The sequence below is a fragment of the Plectropomus leopardus genome, chromosome 14, assembly GCF_026936395.1.
Source record: "Plectropomus leopardus strain MGB_pleo_1.0 chromosome 14, ASM2693639v1, whole genome shotgun sequence".
Taxonomy (NCBI): Eukaryota; Metazoa; Chordata; class Actinopteri; order Perciformes; family Serranidae; genus Plectropomus; species Plectropomus leopardus.
The window spans coordinates 32,441,134-32,460,329 of record NC_142189.1 but is presented as its reverse complement, the minus strand read 5'-3'; the positions used below and the strand labels follow the sequence as shown (position 1 = coordinate 32,460,329).

The 19,196-nt window shown below is 38.1% G+C and overlaps 1 protein-coding gene across 1 annotated transcript in view; it reads right to left on the bottom strand.

Annotated features, from left to right (window-relative positions):
* Positions 1 to 553: 553 nt before the first annotated feature.
* The window catches only part of syne3 (spectrin repeat containing, nuclear envelope family member 3), a 64,498-nt gene continuing 45,855 nt past the window's right edge, over positions 554 to 19,196 (bottom strand). Inside the window, exons 15-18 of the mRNA XM_042500605.2 lie at positions 15,554 to 15,697; positions 11,498 to 11,683; positions 10,294 to 10,344; positions 554 to 3,591 (exon numbers count right to left, since the gene is read on the bottom strand). Of these exons, the coding sequence (XP_042356539.2) occupies positions 3,409 to 3,591; positions 10,294 to 10,344; positions 11,498 to 11,683; positions 15,554 to 15,697 (564 nt within the window). The 3' untranslated portion in view covers positions 554 to 3,408. The remainder of the gene's footprint in view (positions 3,592 to 10,293; positions 10,345 to 11,497; positions 11,684 to 15,553; positions 15,698 to 19,196) is intronic.

The window sequence follows — 19,196 nt, the reverse complement described above, 5'->3', positions numbered from 1 at the left end:
GTAGTCCCAGTGGTGGGTTTTGATCTGGAAGTCGACCAGCATACAATTGTAGAGGAAAGACGGGAAAACAAAAAAGAAGAAGGGAAGAAAACAAAACAGACATAGAGCATGTAAGTAATGTACAACGCCTAAAATTATCCATGTTTTCACCATTCAACATGTGTTTCCCACTTGCTAATTTGTCTGGTTTATTTTGTAATAGATCAACCAGAAGAAGGTCCAATAGCAACTAGCTGAAAGGGGGCATATCTCCACCTGCTGTCGAGGAGTCGCACATACTTCCATCAATAAATGGATTCTCCCTCAGTGCTTATATACTAGAACAAGGACAGAAGTCTAATTAACTGGCCTAATGGAGCTATAACCATCGCTCCACCAAACTGCATGGAAACGTACTTACTGTTACTCCTATAACTACATTTCCATCTTCATGAACATAACCATGCTCAAAAGCATATCCTATAGGTCATTCAATATATATATATATATATATATATATATATATATATATATATATATATATATATATATATATATATATATATATATATATATATATATATATATATATATATATATCTATAGACAGAGACAATAATCATCTAATATTTCAGCTTGTAGCTGCATTTTAAAGAATGCTAAGCCCATGTCACAGTCAAATGGAGATATATGACAATGGGAAAACTTCATAGTTTTAAAGACAGCATTAGAGAGCTCACTTTTAAAGAATCAGGCAGATTTTGAAGGTATGAAACATGTGGTGCCAAGCTGGAAAAACTGATACTGATATTTCAAAAACTCTAAAACATGTAAACCCTGCTACATGTTTCACTGTTGAGATGTTACTAGAAGAACAAAACAGCAGCTGTCCTGGAGGCGGAGTCAGAACTTGGTCTTAGGCCCTACAAAAAAACAGTTCATATGATAACATTGTGAGAACCATCCTCATGTGTGTGAATCCACAAAAACGTCCAAAAATGCTGTTGTATGCATGTCAGGCCAGTAGTTGGCGGTGTAACTTTCTAATGACACATAGTAGATCACCACGCGCCTGCATGAAGTGCTGTTGTGATGCCACCGTTCTCACAGGATTCGCACATTGCCAGGTTACATGGTGACAGAAGGGGTGCCGTTTTCAAAAAGTTTCACTCTTGAACCAGATTTCAAAAGTTTGCCTTTTTAGGCCCCCAAAACGCTGTTGTTCTGTGAACGAAAGGTCAAACTGCAACAAAAATTTCAACTTCAAGAACTGTTGCCATGTAAATGACCCCTTGGTGTACAGCACTGTATCCAACACTGGAGCCCACAGTCCACATTCAGAATGGGGTCCTTGTAGCACAGGCAGCACTTTACAACACCAGGGCTGATAACTGGTTATTAGCTATGTTGAATAAAAAGTCTTGCCAGGTCACTACTGAGTCAGAACAGGAGGATTATTGTTAGCCGAGTTGCTCTCAGTATGAAGATACAGTTACAGTCCTGCTTGATTTTAATATACTAGGAACACACAATATTTTAACCTCAAAATATTTAAAAGATAAAAGATAAACCATTTAAAATACAAAGATGCACTTTGCAGTTCTCTGCAAGCTAATTATTTGACATTGCTACATATTATTTGCACATGAAGCATTGCTTTACCTCAGCGAGTCTATGGTGGGTTTCTGAGCTGTGCCGCGGGAGGTGTCAGATACAACTTGTTGCTTTGAGGAGAGCTCCGCAGTGTCAGTTTCATTTCTGCTGCTCTTCTTTGGTTTGGTTTTGTTACATGGTTTGTATGGACCAGCTGACTTTGGCTTCTGTACAGTATGTTTTAATTTATATGAAAAATAGACAACTAATAAGTGCTAAAATAGGCCAGTTGATATTAAGCAGGTTTCATTTTGTGTCTTGTCTAGTTTTATTTGTATGAAAATTCTGATTATGTTTCTTCCCTATTAAGGTAAGCTGTTGTATCGCAGAAGCATTTTATGTTTTTAGTGTGATTTGTTGGAGTGTTTTACACTGTAAAATCTGACATGTTGACATTACTTAAAAAATCTAGGAAACTGACTGCCTTTTAAATTGTGAGTAAATATAACTAATAATCTTTATTTATGTTTACTTTATATCTAATTGTTAAGTTTACTAAAATTTAGTTATATATACTTAATATTGTGAAGTTGTTGCAAGTCAACATGTTTAATTAAATCACTCTTTCTAAGTTTTAGTAACTTCAGTAAACCAAGTTTACTGTGCTATATATCTGTATTCTGCTGGGTGCAAACTAGTCAATCATATTTGTATTTTCTTAAATATGTATACAAAACAGAACTCATTCATCTCCTAACTTCACCATTGGCAAAATCCTCTTCATCATCATCACGTTAAGTCAGACTAACTTGTTTTACTAAAGCTTCTAACACCTAAAAAGACCAAGCTCATGTCACTTGTCATAACAGCTTCATGAAATTAAGTAAATGCAGCTAAATTTTAACTAAACGTCACACTAAGATATAAAGTAAACATAAATTAATAGTTATATTTACTTAGATTTTGCAAGTAAATTGATTTCAAAGTTTATTTTACAAAAGATCAACTTGTCAGATTTTACAGTGTAATGAGGACGTTTCAATTATATTATGGTGTCAAAATAGTTTCTTGTTAAAACTGAATAGTTAGGTATGTAGTAATTACAAGAAAAAATAAGAGAATATTAGAATATTTTCTGTTATAATGATACACTGCAATGTTTTTTTTTTCTTTTTTGGCATGGTTATTAGTAATCTAAATTACTCATAGTGAGTTATATTGGTAAGTATTAAAGCAAATATAAAGTTCAGATGAACATACATTCATCATCTATTCTACAGGATAAAAGCTGACTACCATATGTAAGCTGTAAGGCATGATGCCGAAAGATGACAAAATATGACTTTGGTAAACAGATGTTAAAGCTTCTACAGTCTTCTTATTGTGCTCTGAAATTCTTAAAATGATTATTGGACTTGTAGAACTATTGGACTTATGCTATTCCTCATGATAGTAGTTAGCAGGTCATCATTTTTAAACTGTAAAGAATCATGGGATGTGAGGTTGAGAATGTGTCGAAGCATCGGGGTAATGTGGGATTGGTTGTTTACAGGTGTGTGTGCGTGCTACTTTCGCTGTTGGTTCCTTCACAGACTGTGGTCCATAGTGGAGATGAGAGAAATGTGACATGATTCACTGGTGTTAGGAAGCCATAAGAGAGATGAGTCATTTTAAAATGAGGAGAAGATTTGTTGCTCTAAAGGAAACTTGTGGTCCTGTATGTGGTCTGATACAGTCCTGATGGTCTACATTTCCTACATAAGCCATGGCCTGTTATATCATTAGAAGTTGCTGTATATAGTGAGGTCAGACATTACTCTGTCCCAGGAGGTTTTCCTATGTGGGTGGGGGTCCGTCGTATCGGAGCATGATGTTGAAGGAGCGGGCAAAGTTGTTGGACAGCGAGCAGCTGTTTCCTTCGTCCATGAGGGGCAGCAGGAAGGCCAGGAGCAGTAGAGCGAGGAGTAGGAGCCACAGAGGGAGAGCCAGCCGGCACACACGCTGACACAGGCTGGGCTTCTGCAACAGCAGCAGCAACACAGAGACACATTAACACATGTGATATCGGGCTTTATAAATAAAACTGACTTGACTATTGTTGAATTTTACAACAAGCCCTGGTGTTTGCTATGATCAGAGCAGGAAGAGTTTTCCTGAGAGAGGAGACCAGTGTCCCCTTCTTGCTTAAAAAATGTCTAAATGAAATGGTTTCTTGTCTATACCTTGAAGAAATTCAGTATACTTCGTCCAATGCCCACGCTGAGTTTCTTTAGACCAGGGGACCAATAATTTAACATATTAGCAAGGAGAGAAGTCAACCTGTGTACTAACTGTGATGGACTGTATTGTACTGTACTGGATTATATTGCACAGGACTTAGATAAGCCACAATAAGAGTTTTCTAGAGTTCATCTTGGGTCTTTCCAGACTTCTCTTAGTCTTGGTTTCACAGATTGTGTTTCTGGCCCAGCCAATGTACAGGTCGACATGTGTATGTGCTTTTTTCTGTGAGCTGGCAGTTTGTGTTATTTTATGCTACTCTGTTTTATTTGTTGTTTTTAATATTGTAGAAAAGGTAATTTTTCATGAACAAATGTAAATCTAAAATGTCTGTACTCTTCACACTGTTAGACAGACTGTGATGGATTTGTTTAATTATGAAGCAACTTTGTATTTATGTAATCACAACATTACTTCCAGGCGGGCTCCTATAGTCCACTAATAAAAGAGATGGATGCTAAATGATGGAACAGAGAGTGTGCTTGGATGACAGGAATTCTAAATCAGAGCATCTGATGCAAAAACACGAGCATGAACATGAGAGGAAATGACACCAGATGCTCAACACTGTCTCTGGCAGCATCAAGTCCTTTCTGATTGACTTTGTCATTTACTAACTCAATCAAACTTCATTTAGTTTAATTACTGTTGTAATTTGATGCATTAGATTTAGCTTCTGGCACATTCCACTCATCACTTTCTTCATGCACAGATTGCACTGAGTTATCTTTAGTGAGGGAAATTTAAAGACTTTTAAGGATGTATTTTTATCAAATGGCGCATATTAGTTTAGAATTTGAAATGCAACCCCAATTCAAACAAAAGTTATGACACTGGGTAGAACATAAAAAACAAACAAACAAAAAAATCCTGAATGCAGTGATTTGCAAATCCCCCCCCCCCTTTTTTTTTTTAACCTATATTCAGTTGAATACAGTCTAAACACAATTCACAATTTAATGTTCAATCTGCTAAACTTGTTTTTTTTTATAAATGTACACTTATTCTGAATGAAGCTGTATATCAAACAAGAATGGGGAAGGATTTCACTTTCAAACCTTCAATAATTAGTGTTCCCAAATGCATACTCAGTGTTATTTAAAGAACAAGTGACCTAACACAGTAGAAATTCAAATTCAGAATGTGTGTATATATTATAAAAATAAAATAAAACAACACAATTTTTTTTTTTTTCTGGTTTGAACATTATGTATCTTGTCTCTGTACTGTATTCAACTGAATATAGGTCAAAAAGGACTAAGATTCAAAAAGGATATTTCTCTTTCTCTGAATCTTATAAATTAAACTACAAAATACTACATACATACTACAAAACGCTAGAAACTATAATTTCTTGCCTTCTTTTATGATCTTAAGACTGCACTTTTTCTTTGATGCTTGCCTTAAAGACCACACAGTCATATATGCCATACGTTTTTTTTTTTTAGATTTCTGCTGTAAAGTCTTCACAATGTTTGCAGTGCTTTTCTTTGTCAAAATATATGAAATTTAGGATGAATGAAATCAATAATGTGATTTGTGATTGCTCATTAGGCCTGAAACACTGGAGAAACATCTAAAAACTGTAAGTATAGGAAATGTTAGGAATGCTGAGCTGAAAGCAGGAGCCGTTCACCCACACAGTCAGAAACATGCTGTACCACAGCAAAGTGATTCAGCTCAGGCTTCTGCGTTCTCTCTTTCTCCCAGACTTGTTATTCTGTGAATCATGTTTGCCGCCTACGTTTATCTTTCACCTCCTGAACACTGCGTCACACAGCCTCACTGAAACAGCTTCATGCTAAACTAAAGTGTTGCCTGCAAAGACACAATTCACTGAGGCCGAGCGTCAAACACTGATACACGGAGAAATCTTTAAGGAGTTTTGGTTCAAGATTATTATGTGAATATTATTTGTTAAAACTCATGTAGTACTAATAAAAGAGTAACTACTGCCATCATATACCAGTGAGGGAAAATTAGGATTCTGCATTATGATTGTACCACGTTAGACGTAAACTGTGCATTATGACTTCTTGCTATTGTTAAGTATGGATAATTTAAGGACTTATGTTTTGCTAAATTTACTAAATTCTCTGGACTGCATCTGTATTTAACATTTTCCATATTTATTTTACATTTTTTTTAGACATTAGGGTGAATATTCGATCCTGATTGGCTGAAGGGGGACCATTAGTTCCTGGTGATGGACACCTCCTCTGTAGTTCTGGTGAAACTGTTTATTCACTTTTCTAAATTAATGTGCTGTCTAGTATCTGCCTGTATCTGAAATGAGTCACCATAGCAACAGGGAGACAGTCAAAGCTTCTGTTTACAATTCATTTCAAACACTGAGTGTAGTCCTTCAGTGCCTCGTCCTCTGAACACAGAATGGAGAGTGTAACCATTGATGTATGAAGATAACTGGATAAAGCGTTAGAGCTGGGGCCAAGTGGCGCAAGGAGACAAAAAAGTTCAACCTCTGTGTGTATATTTTAGGGCTGTCCCAAATACCATTTTCTGGGCTTCGGAGCTTTGGCATTGATCAACAGTGAATAATCAGAGCTTTGTGTGCCTCAGAGAGAGACACCGTGCGCCATGGAGCATCAGTCTCAGATTAGGGAGAAACACTGTGCGCTTAAAGGCTTCACCGTCAGGTAAGGGAGAGGCTGGAATCACAACCATAGTTTGTAAAGTCAAAAATTCCAACAGTTACTCATTACAATAAACTTTGTCCGGTGTTATCAAGTAGTTATATTTCATTGTGTGTCTGAAATGATAAGTGTCCTCACTATGGAAGATGTTAAAATCCACCTGCTCTGTGCTGCAGGACAGGATCCACTTGGGCTGAACTGTGGGAGCCGCACATATTTGTGTTATGGTACTGCTCACACTGACACTGAAATGGTAAAAAAACATATTCATAACTGTTGAGAGGGGCCGAGCGGACCAACTTAAACTCCCAAGGTGTTGGGTTCAATGACCTTTCTATGCATGCAAACATATTGACTGTTTCCGTAAAAAATAAACAGGAGTTTTACTTCCAAAAATAGCTCCTCCCACTTCACCAGTGCATTTATGAGTACCTAAAAAGATCTCTTTCCAACAAACTGACCAGTATCACCAGTAAAAGTAACACCCCGATAAAGCTTTATAAAGCGCATTTTTCCCTGACAGTTTAATAAAGCTGTGCACGTGTCTGTAATATTACTGTAAAATGTCTTTCATTAAGCTTACTGGAGCTTGGAGACAACTAGTCACTACTATGTCAAACAGTTTTTAGTGATTACATGAATCAGTTGATGGAACTCTTTAAAATCAGACTATTTGGAGCCTTGGAGACTTTTATAGAGCTTGTGCCCCACAGCTGGAGGACAATGGTAGCTACAGAAAACAAGATTGAACTCAAATGAAATCCAAAGTTAACAATGTGGTCAAACACACAGATGGACATGCAGATGTGTTGGAGTGTGTGGGTAAATATTAATGATTGATGGAAGAGGAAGTGAAACTAGCTTCATATGACAAACACTCACAGAACAAAGGTCTGTTTGTGTGTCTCTGAGAATCAGCACTACCTCAACTCACTGTGAATGAGTGAACACACATGGCAGAGGGGTGTCTAACCCGAATTTCAGACTGTGATCATTAACAATGCAGAATATAAGGTTTCATCTAGGGGTATACCTATGGATTCTTTTTTTCTCAACTAATCTCAAAATTATCATTTTTTCCATTAGTAGAATTTTTATAATACATTTATAGCTTATTTTAAGATTTTTCTTAAATTACTTGTTTAATATACCTATTAATGTACCCAAAAATAAATATCAAAAATTTGTTTCATTATTATCTAGATAATTTTATTAAATTATTTCCTCATAAAAACAATGATAATAATGGTATATTTTAAAATGTATCTAATTTCCACATCTGCTCTGTTATGTTATTAATAATATTAATATAATTGAATTAAAAGAGACCCTCTTTTGAGATGCCTGTTCAGAAAAATATTGGACCTCAAACTCAAAAGCATTGCTGTGACACATGCATTAATTGAGACGGTGTATATCAGAGCAGCCCAGGTTTGCTGCTGGTTATTTGGGCGCCTTATGCCTGATGGCTTTGTTGTTAGACTCACACAAAGCAGCAGAAAAGTCACAAAACTCGGCATATATGTACCACTACACGTGAACTACTGTATACTGTCCTATACTTTATACAACAGTTAGTTCCAACCAAGCAATTTGATTGGTTGAAGGCACTCCATGAGTTCTGATATACAGTACAACATCACTGGGACTTTTAACTCTTCATGTATCACTCTGCTTTACTATAAACCGTTAATTAGGCTCACAGTCAGAAGTTATCTAAGGGTACCGTAGATTGAATCAATGTTTGAAGAGCAAGGAAATCCCGTCTGACCGCTATCATACCTCAGCAAAATCCTGCCTGATGCAAAAGCCCTCGACCTGCAGCCCAGGAGGCGGGCAGCTGTGATGGATGGGTTCTGATAAGTCGCCGTTTACTGGGAGTAAACCAGTAAACCAGCTGTTACAGATGTTACATAGATGTGCAGTGAGACAGAGATACACTCGTCTGACACCAGCCACAGCCTGAGACACACACACACACACACACACACACACACACACACACACACACACACACACACACACACACACACAAACTGTCTGATACTGGACTGAAGGTGATAGAGATCAGGGCAGTGAGTGGACACACGCTGGAGCGACGTACAGTCTGATCAAACTCATCTGAATCACTGGAGGTTGTGCGGTTGGACTGTATTTCATCACAGCTGTGATTAAATAAGTCATTAGCAGAGATCAGTGTTCTGATCTGAGAGTAACTCAGAATGAGAATGCTGACAAACATATTCAAGGAAAAGACAAGTAAACACTTGTGAAAACAGGAAATGGGGCTGGCGACTTCGCCCTCTTAGAGACATGAAGCCAGCAGAAGCAGAGCAGACAGAATTCAGAATGCTGAGCTGACATGCACACAAAGACGAATGTCATTCTAAAATGAGGCAACATTTAAAAGACTCTGAATTATAAAGACCTTAAACTCTGAGTTTTTTCAGCATATCAACTCATTTGGTTAAGTTAGAAGTAGCTGCTGAATTGTGGGTGTGTTTGCTTCATGGCACTAAGAAAAGAAAAAAAAGATGCCGTGACTCAACAAAGCATTGAGTCAATAAAGCAGTCAGCCCTCCTCTGCTGAAGATAAAGGCTGATGAAGGCGAGCAGCAGCTGAGCGCTCAGTCTGAGGAGAGCGTGTGAAAACACACAGGAATGTTTGAGCTGAGGGTCTAAGGGGTCAACAGGGGGCTGCTTTAAGCTGCTCAGCAGTTAATGAATGCAGGGTCGGGGGTTGGTTTGATATGCTTGACTTGATGTCAGTCCTGGGTGCTCAGGTGTTTGGCTCTCTACAGCCCAAACCTCTTAGAAATTGAAATACGTAAAATGAATGTTGGAGAAAACTTGTTGAAGACAGAGCCAAAAGTTTGATTTTTTCCCCTTATTAATCTCTATGACACAGATGGAAGACATGTTAAGTATGGAGATGCTGTGAGCTAAAGAAGTGGGAGTCTGGGGTGAACAGTGAAAGCAGCACAGCTTAAAGACGAAGGAAGGAGCGCCATCTGCAGACTGTCATACTCAGGTACTCCTCAAATGTGTTAAATTTCTTATTGTCCAACAAAACAATCAGCTTCTATAGAATATTCATTGTTCACCTGATCAAACAAGCAACAGGGCGACTCTGCTCTCTGGCTGATGAAACAGTTTATCAGTTCATTAATTTGAAAAGCAGCTGACAGACACTTAAGATTATCATGAAATGATTTCATTATTAAGCCTGAGCCCTTGCACTGTGCGTTGGGGTGTAGCCTGTCTTAGATTCCAGGAGTTTAACAATGTTCAGTAGAGAACACCTTGTTCATACAGGTGCATCTGTGCCTTGTGCACAGCGAGCCAGAGAATAATAAACTCAGACTTTTTTAAGGGAAACTGCACACAAATATGGGTTAAAGCAGAAATTTTGACTAAATAAAAATATCTCGGCGAAGTTTGGAAACTATTTCATCTTTATCTTTTCAATAAACTTTGAGTTTTGACTGGGACATGTTGAGATCACAGCCAAACTGTTAAGCTGTGATGTTAAATACCTTTGCATCCTATATCAGCTGGGCATGTGGCTTCTCATTCATTTTAAGTTTATCTAACTACTTAATGGTCCTACCTGTGAAGTTTGCAGATATGCAACACCTAAATTTGTCTGTGAAAAACTATTTTATTCCTAAATTACTGTTAATAGAACAACAAAGGATATAATTTGGGTGGTGGAGCATCATACCACAATTGTGCGTTCCAGTTATGCTGAGTCATCTTTTCAAAGTCCTAAATAATTTGGAGTTACCTTTTGCACCTTTGCTGCGATGGCTGGCTCCTCTTGTTTGGTTTGGACTCTCTGCAGACATAAAACACAGCTGAATCAATTCACAGTGTTCAGCAACAGTTACACACGCGACACCTTGTGCATTTAATCACAATACTACATTCAAACCACACTGGAGCTCTGTCTTAATGACTACTGACTCCTGCAGGAGCACAGTGCTGAACTGACAGCTGACATGCTGCACAGGCCAGTGTGCTCACAAAACAAAACAAAACAAAACAAACAAACAAACAAAAATTAACATGAGATTGTGAATACAATTGATTTCATTTAACACCACATCTGAGTCAGAATCAGAAATCAGTTCAATCAGCATCCAAGTTGCATTAAGTCTGCTGAGCAGCACAGCAGGACTCGAAATAAAGTTACACTGCCACCATGTGTTGAGAGGACACCAGTGCACTTAAAGGAGTGAAGGCACATGAGGTCATGCAGGAGCTTGCTATACAACAGCAAACACTGACAGCTTCCAAAATTAAGAACCAAAAAATCTGTTTTCCAGATTTTTTTTTTTTTTTCCTGTTTCAGTGTTCCTGCACACGGAGACCTGTTTATTATCACCCACAGCAGAGCTCTTTTAACCCTTACGGATTCTTTGGCGCATTTTCACCCTTTTCATTCCTCACTTTTTTAAATTATTTTGACTGCGTTCATGACTATGGCATAAACGCAAAAATGGTCAAATGCACACATTTATAGAAATCCAGTAAATCACACTTTTTTAAATGACAATAACAGATTCAACACATTAGCACAGTGGTGGCCCCATTAGTTTGTAACCAGCAGAGCCTGAAACAGGGAACAAACCGTGAGACCACCACGCAGAGTCACTGATCCAGGTGCTGAGCAGTCATGCAGCTTTGGTATCAGATCATAGCTTTACTGCTGGACTAAAGAAGTTGATGCATATTTTTCTCTTTTTAATAACTTTGCCTTACTGTGCATGTTTTTTGGATGAAGACAGACAATGTGAGTTTTTGACTAAGTCTTAGGAAAGTGTTGTGAACTTCATGAGTTTTGTGGTAACTACAATATAATGGTAAGCCTGAGATTATTCTACCCATTAAGGTTTGTTGCATTCATACATAAAAGCCTTGAAGTAAAAGTTTTGTGAATTGAAATGCAGGCAGTTTTTTCTCCTCTGTGATCAATGCTCTCCTCTCACCTTGGCACTGGCTCTGGCTCTGATGTCTCCCACATCCTTCAATTTGGACTTGTAAAGCATCCAGCGGTAGCGAAGTTCTTCCAGACCCACATCTTCTGTTGGTCCAGAACCAGCCTCACCGCTCTGACTCTCCTGCAGCAACAGCTGGAACTGCTCCTGACCCCAGGTCAGCCCTGCCCTCAGAGCCTGCAGCAGCACAGAGGAGTGAGCAGACTGTCTCAGTACAATAAGACAGAGACTTTCAGCTGGATGGAAAGTCACCCACAGGTCAGAATAATGATGTTTAATATAAAATTACACAGTGCATATGTGGAACATTGCAGAACATACCAGGATAACTCTTTTCTTCAACATAAAATAATAGAAACATGCAGCTGTGATTCTAGATAGCTAGCAATTTTACATTCTGAGAATTGTACAATGCAACCAATGTATTGTACAATTCTCAGAATGTAAAATTGCTAAGAACAATGTAATGTTTAAGTAACACTTTCAGCTGCAAGTTTTTTTTAATCCTAGAAAATAAAATTAAAAATGTTTTTGTTGTTAATATATCACATTACATTATATTTTCATTAAAAAATGTTGTGTAATCTCAGTCCTCAACATGTTCTGAATGTTGCTTTAAAAATGTTATACCTTTGTTCTTCTGAAACATTGTGGGAATGTTTTATAAAAGAACATTCTATGATCTGCCACCTCTAAACATCCCCACAATATTCTCAGAAAGTTGCAGTTAAAACGTTATGTCATTAGAAGGTGGAAGAAGGTAGATTTAGATTTGAAAAAAACAAACATCCTTAAAATATTCTTTGAACTTTAGATTGAAATGTTTTCTTTAAAACATTATTGCAACTTGCAGGTAATGTTAGCCAATTTGTGGGAATGCTCCCTGCTGGCTGACAACATACAGGCTGCTTTAGCTCCAAATCATCAGGCCATCTGTCCTTTGGAATGAACAGCGCAGACCTTGTGTGACAGTCACAACAGTGCTGTTGTGTTCTGCTCAGCTGCACCACGGGGGGAATATCACTGCTATACATGCTTCCAAGGCCACTACAGAACCAGGCGGCCATCTCCTATAATGAAGCAGTCTGTACTACACAACACAGTCTGACGCATATTCCAGGATGCAATTTGTTTTTCTATTCTGGGGGAAGGCATAACATACCTCACTCTCCCCAGGGCTCTCCTAAACCACCTCCTGCACCCTCCCTCTCCCCTCTTCCTCTGTGTTTCCACTATCATTTGCAGTGTCCGCCACATGAAAGCTACGTTTGCACTGCAGGGCCCAAGTGGCCCAAGCCTCTCCCAGATGGGATTGTTTGATGACAGTGTGAACAGTTCAAATCACATGGAATCAGAGCTTTTCAAATCAGATTTGGGCCACTGCCGCATGTGGTTCTAAATCAGATCCATATCTGATTTTTTTAAAATGCAAACTCAGTCTGAACAACAATGCGACCCATATCAGAATTCAATGCAACTTTTATGTCACTCTAGATCGACGTCCGTCTATAAGATGAGGAAAACTCCGTCCGTCTGCATCACTTTTCTCCTCGATGTATTGCCGAATCAACGTGGAACTGCACATGGCCATTAAGAATCGCCATCAGTGGAGACTGACGAAGCCCTTTGTCTCATTCACGCACTGCCTGGGCATGTTTTGTAAAAAAATACTTCATAGAAAACACTGACTTGCTTCTTCTTCTCACCATGAAGTCACAGCATAATAACTTAAAAATGAAACTGTAAAAGGTCACCATGGCCATGCAGCGTGGAGACGATAGCCACTCTCTGCCGCATGTTACACACATCTCTCCCACTGCTAGGAGGCAGAAAAAAAACTGCCAACCAAGATGTCTTGCAGCTCTTCTTTCTCTTTCTCTCATTTTCCATTCCTCTCTCGCGTGCTCTCTCTCTCCGCTCCGGTTCTCCACATGCTTCCTTATTCCATCACTCTTCTCTTTCTCTCTCTTTCCCCTTTTCTTGTTCCAGTCCATTAAAACTCCTGCCAAAGAGCCATTTAAGCACCAGACCGTTCACAACACTTTTTCTCAACTCCACTTCACCCAAAATAACTTCAATCAGTTGGAAAAAGTTTTCTTTCTGTGTCTCTTTTGTTGTTTGGGACCTGTTGGCAGTTGGACTGGATGTGTCTATCCATGGCAACTAACACCTCCTTATATGGTGCTCACTGGCTGTTCACAGGCGGGGATGTTTTCTAAGTGCTGACTAGCGGGAGCACGATGTCAGTTTGCAACTGACTGACATTCAGGAATGCCCAAATCCAAATTTCCTGCAGCGTTCATGAATCCAGTGCAGGTTTTCACACCAATGTGCTTTATGTGCACATCTTCTCTCAGATGTACAAACATTCCATGAATGAGACCCAGTGTGCTGAGTGCTAAACTGGCAACAACACGCAAAAACTGCACTAGAATGCTTTTCACAATTGTTCACAAACAAAGCCAAAAAAAGTAACCACTCTTCTTCCATAGTAACAGCAACCTGTGATCCATCTGACGGTGTATGACGGTTACAAACACAAGCATTTTATTTTTCATTTTAAAACTTAGTGCATTCTTAAAGGGACAGTTCACACCTGAATCAGAAAAACAGATTTTTCCTCTGACCTGTGAAGTCGTGCTATTTTTCACCGCGCAAAAGGAAACGTGCATGTACTCATGGATGAGAGGCTTGTCCTCGTGACAGAGATTTAAACATTTTTGAAATCCTCCTCATCTAAGTTGTAACATAAGCTGTAAGCTTCTCTCTTTCTCTGTCATTTATGTCATTAATGTAATTGAATTGTTTTTTACGACATCTATTGCTCGTCTGTCCGTCCTGGAAGAGGGATCCCTCCTCAGTCGCTCTTCCTGGGGTTTCTACGATTTTTTCCACCGTTTCAGGTTTTTTTGGGGGGCGTTTTTCCTTAGGCGATGTGAGGGTCTAAGGACAGAGGGATGTCGCCTGCTGTAAAGCCCTCTGAGGCAAACTGTGATAAGTCATTAAGGGTATTATAAATAAAATTGACTTGACTATTGACTTGATACAGTTGGTGGGTGTAGTTTGGCAGAGACAAAATAGTTTCTACATGAAACTGCTCACAACAAGGTCTTTGGATTATCTTGACTAACCAGGTCATGATTTCTGGAACATTGCTGTTGAGTTTTTCAAATGTATTTTTTGGTGCTTTGAACAGCACAAGCTGAGTGGCATCTAGTTCCATTATACTGGAGAGAAGACAAACATCTCTACAGTCGATATCTCCAATACTTGGCACTCGGCAACAGTTCACCCGAAACTGTGTTAAAGGGACAGTTTCGGGTGAACTGTCCCTTTAACTTCATCTTCCATCATCTGTTTTGGGCCTGTCCAAAAGTAAATCGTTTTTGGCTTAAGATTTATATATTATTAGTGACTATATTTGGGACAGCAGTCACATTTAAGAGGGATCAGCTTCTTTTTGGCCTTTTACTCTCAACATCTACAAATACAACAAAATACTTATTAGGAATATTGAGTTAAGCTGCTAGAAAAGTAGTTACAAAGTAACGGCTTCAGCCAGATGCTCCATGTGTAGAGCTGGTATGATATCATTTATGAAATCTTTGTGATGACAAGAATGACCTTTTCAAAGAGGCTGCAGGTGACTAAATTTGAAGAAATTTGGATGAAGTGTAAAATGTTTATTTTCCTAAAATGTCCTTCTTTTGTTAAAATATGTTTATTCAACTCTGTATTCCTATTTCTATTCATTTACCTTAAATGCTGAACACCCCACGTTCTATGTCTGATATTTGTGTTCTTTGTTGTTTCTTCAGTGTAAAAAAAAAACCAAACAAAAATGGTAAAATGGTTCACTCTGTAAAATAATTAATTAACGCCGATTACATAACTGTTGCTGAAAACTGAAATCAAATTAAAAAAAGTCAAACAAAACAAACTTCTTCCTCAAAGAATGAGAGTTAGTCTGTGTCTGTGTCTGTTACAGCTACAGACTGAGATGTTTAAAAAGAAAAAGTGAATGTTTTCAGGTGAACTGGACCTCACCTTGAGTGTGTCCTGTCGGATCTTGAGTTGTTTGGTGCTGAATGTTGCTCCGTTGGTGCTGAGGATCCCTGAGAGGAGTTCATTCTCTTTGGACAGCCAGGCCTCAAACTCCTTCCTCCTGGATCTGGACTGTCCTGAGCCTCCCTGTAACATAATGAACAACTCTCAAAAAGTCCTGTACACGCTGACACTATCAACAGGAAAGCAGTCATTTTGTGTCCTTTTTTGAGTTTGGGCTGGGGATGCTCGGCTGATCTCTGGACTGTTATAAAATCCATCAGTGAGAGAGGTCGGCCGCTGCAGTCACCCGTCACCACATTTCTTCTTTTTCCTTTGATATGATTTCATTTCAAGAACAATTCTCCTGGCAGACGAGTGCAACACTAGAGCAGAGGTGATTGCAGTTATTCAGAGCTTTCCGATAGTGTCGAACTAAAACTGCAAAGATGACGAACAAACATCTAAAAACTGAACAGCTCCATCCATCGCTGCCCCGCACTAACTTTATTCTGTTTCTTTCCGACTCATTCTGCCCTCATTAGTGCTGATGAAACAGCGAGCTGTGGGTCACTACTGATCTTTTTTCACTTTCACTTTTTTCAACGACTGAGTAATATGTTGCCTCGTAAGACCCATTGAATACACCCAGCAGCCTACAAAACACAAATTTGGTATTGCCTGTTTATTATTTGCCTAAAGCCCCAGAAATCAAGCACCTTTTAAAACCTGAGCAAATTGGTTTGATTTCTTTAAAAAAAAAAACATGAAAAAGAAGAAATGAGCAACAAAAGAAAGTAATGACCCAAAAATAGTAAAACATCAGTAAAAAGTGCAAGTGTTTCTAAATCTACTAATTTCATGCAGTTCGTAATTTCTTACCAAATTGTTTGTTGCTTTTCATATCATGTTTTGGAAAGAAATTGCACTTGCTGTCTGAGTGTATAAGGTGTTTTGAGTTGGACAGGCACTGACCCAGTGAGGACTCATTTTAAGCCTGATTTGGTGGCTGCTGATTAATTTTAGAAGTGAACCACTGAACTGACTGTCATTTGATAATCTGGCCAGGTTGTGATTCCTCGTTGCCTTAATGATCACTTATTTCACACGCTGAAATAGTCTGTAGTCCTAAGCCAGACAGGGTCCTCACGAGTACCAGAAATGAAAAGTTAATGCTACTTAAGACTTTCAAAAGATCATTTTCAACCCTGTTTTTGATTTTTGGACAAACCACCTTTTTTCGTTGATTTAATCCTTGCAGGTGGATCTAAAGTTATGTGAGTACTACAGTATATATGTGTCCCTGTGCATTGGTAGGTTTTTATGTAAGAATATCATTATTGGAGTGAGCCAGGTTAACTCTTTAAAACCAGAGCAAATTGGTTCAATTTCTTTCAAAAACAAAAATTATCAAAAAAAACCCTGTGAAAAAGTTACAACAAAATTACCTGAAAATAAGCTAGAAAAAAAGAAGTCTAAAACAAAAACAACAAGACAATGACCCTTTAAAGGTGTGGAAAATACAAAAATATAAAGGTGTTTATTTTATATATGCTTCTTTTTCTGTGACATAATTAAATATAGTTTTCTGTACAATTTCCACAATTTTGGGATTTCCTAATAATCCTCCCCTCCTTTTAAAGCTAATTTTTAAGCAATGTCCTTATAATGTTTAAACTTTCTTTTATCTCCCCATGTTTTTGAAAGAAATCAGACAATTTGCTCTGGTTTTAAAGGGTCAAATAGCTTGTGAAAGGAGTCTGAACGCAGCACAAGAAAACTGAAATCGATCCAGTTTTCAAAGGGTTGATGCACATTTTGCCAACAGGTTAGTGCAAGTACAAAGGAAAAAAGTCAGTTTTAGGTTCAGAAATAACTTCGACATGCAAACAGAAGAGCTTCACTCATTTTGACAAAAAGTACTTAAAAGATGAGCAAATGAAATAAAATCAAATGTTTAAGACCTTATAAATTCAATGTATATGTAAAACTATTTAATGACTGTAAATCCTAATAATTACCAGGTTGAATCTGAGACATTTTAACCCTTTGAAACATGAGCTTATTGGCTTGATTTATTTATTTATTTTTTCAAAAACAGAAAGAAATCAATGAGCAATTTGACAAGAAATTACCCCAAATTTAGCAAGAAACTAGTAAGGAGTTACAAGAGAAATACCAGAAATTCGCAAAAAAAGTAAAAGAAAGCCAAAAAGGAATAAAATAAAACTAATAATAATAATAATAAAATTATATATATTTTTTCCCGTAACCTAATTTTAAATATATAATCATAGTAGTTATTTTTATTGATATATTACTTTAGTTATTTGATAGTTTTCTAATAATTACCTTTCTCTCCTTTTTTCATATCTAGTTTTTCTTGTCTCCTTTAACTATTTTTTTCCCAGTTGACGGGACAGTTCATGCCAAGTTGGTGACTGCCTCTTTTCCCTTCAAACTATGGTTTAAATGCTTGTGAAAAGTGACTGAACGCAGCACAAGAATAGTGATGCTGGCCCAAGTTTCAAAGGGTTAATACATTAAGGACCTGTAGACAGCCTGTAGCAGTGCGCCGTGATGAAAATCAAAGTCAACTTAGCTGCACTGCAGACAGACCTTATTGTCTATTCCCAGCCATCTTTCTTCACCTCTATTCACCTATTTTTTTTTCTTCTGGTAGAAGTGCACCGAGTAAAGATACCTTTCTATTTTTCTGCAGAGAGCCGATCTGTGATTCAGCTTTTACAGGCAGCCTGGATCTTTTATACATTATTTACTTTTTTACCCTGATAGTCAATTTTACGTGACTGGATGTTGTAGATTTCCACCATCTGACGGGAGAAAAATATTACCTGATAAATTATCAGTACAAACAATGAAGCCCTTTACTGAAAAACTCTGACTTGAAAAGAGAAGTTGATCAGACCCAGAGAGGATTGCTTTGACGTCTCATTAAATACTTTCAGCAGCTGGAATCAGTTCACTGGATCACTTTGGGATGAATTCAGTTATTCAGTTTTGGATAAATTCAGTAATTCAGTTATGGTAAAGGGTTTTGCAGCAGCCTGTAGCAGTCGTGGTGATATAAATATCCCCCTCTTTATTAAAGCCACAGTTGAGATTTTCAGAATTGGGGATGTACGAGGTATTTGTCCATAGTCATTATATTATATACAGTAGATGTCAACATGCCCTCAATTTGGAGAGGCAGGCGGGAGTCCAACACTAAAGCAACAAAACCTATTTTAACCATATAAAAAATACCGCCTCAAGTGTACACTATATTAATAACACTGTACTGCTTTACTTTAAAGTCAGAGAGAGATTTCAGATGGAAAACCTAACACCGTTATGTCGCTATATCTCTTATAAAAGCCAGACTCCAGTGACAAAAACAGCCTTGCTAAGCACAGCAGCTGCTGGTCTACCACTGCCTCCATGAATTATTTTGTCTGTGTTATTGTGCAACTTAATTGACTTAAAGGGTTAGTGTGGATAAAGTCACACGATAACACAAACTACCTAACCGATGGAGGCAGTGGTAGACCAGCAGCTCCTGTGTTCAGCGAGCCAAAATGATGTTTTAGTTCATGGAGTCTGGCGGCTTTGATGAGAGCACAGATCAGGGATAATCAACTTGCTT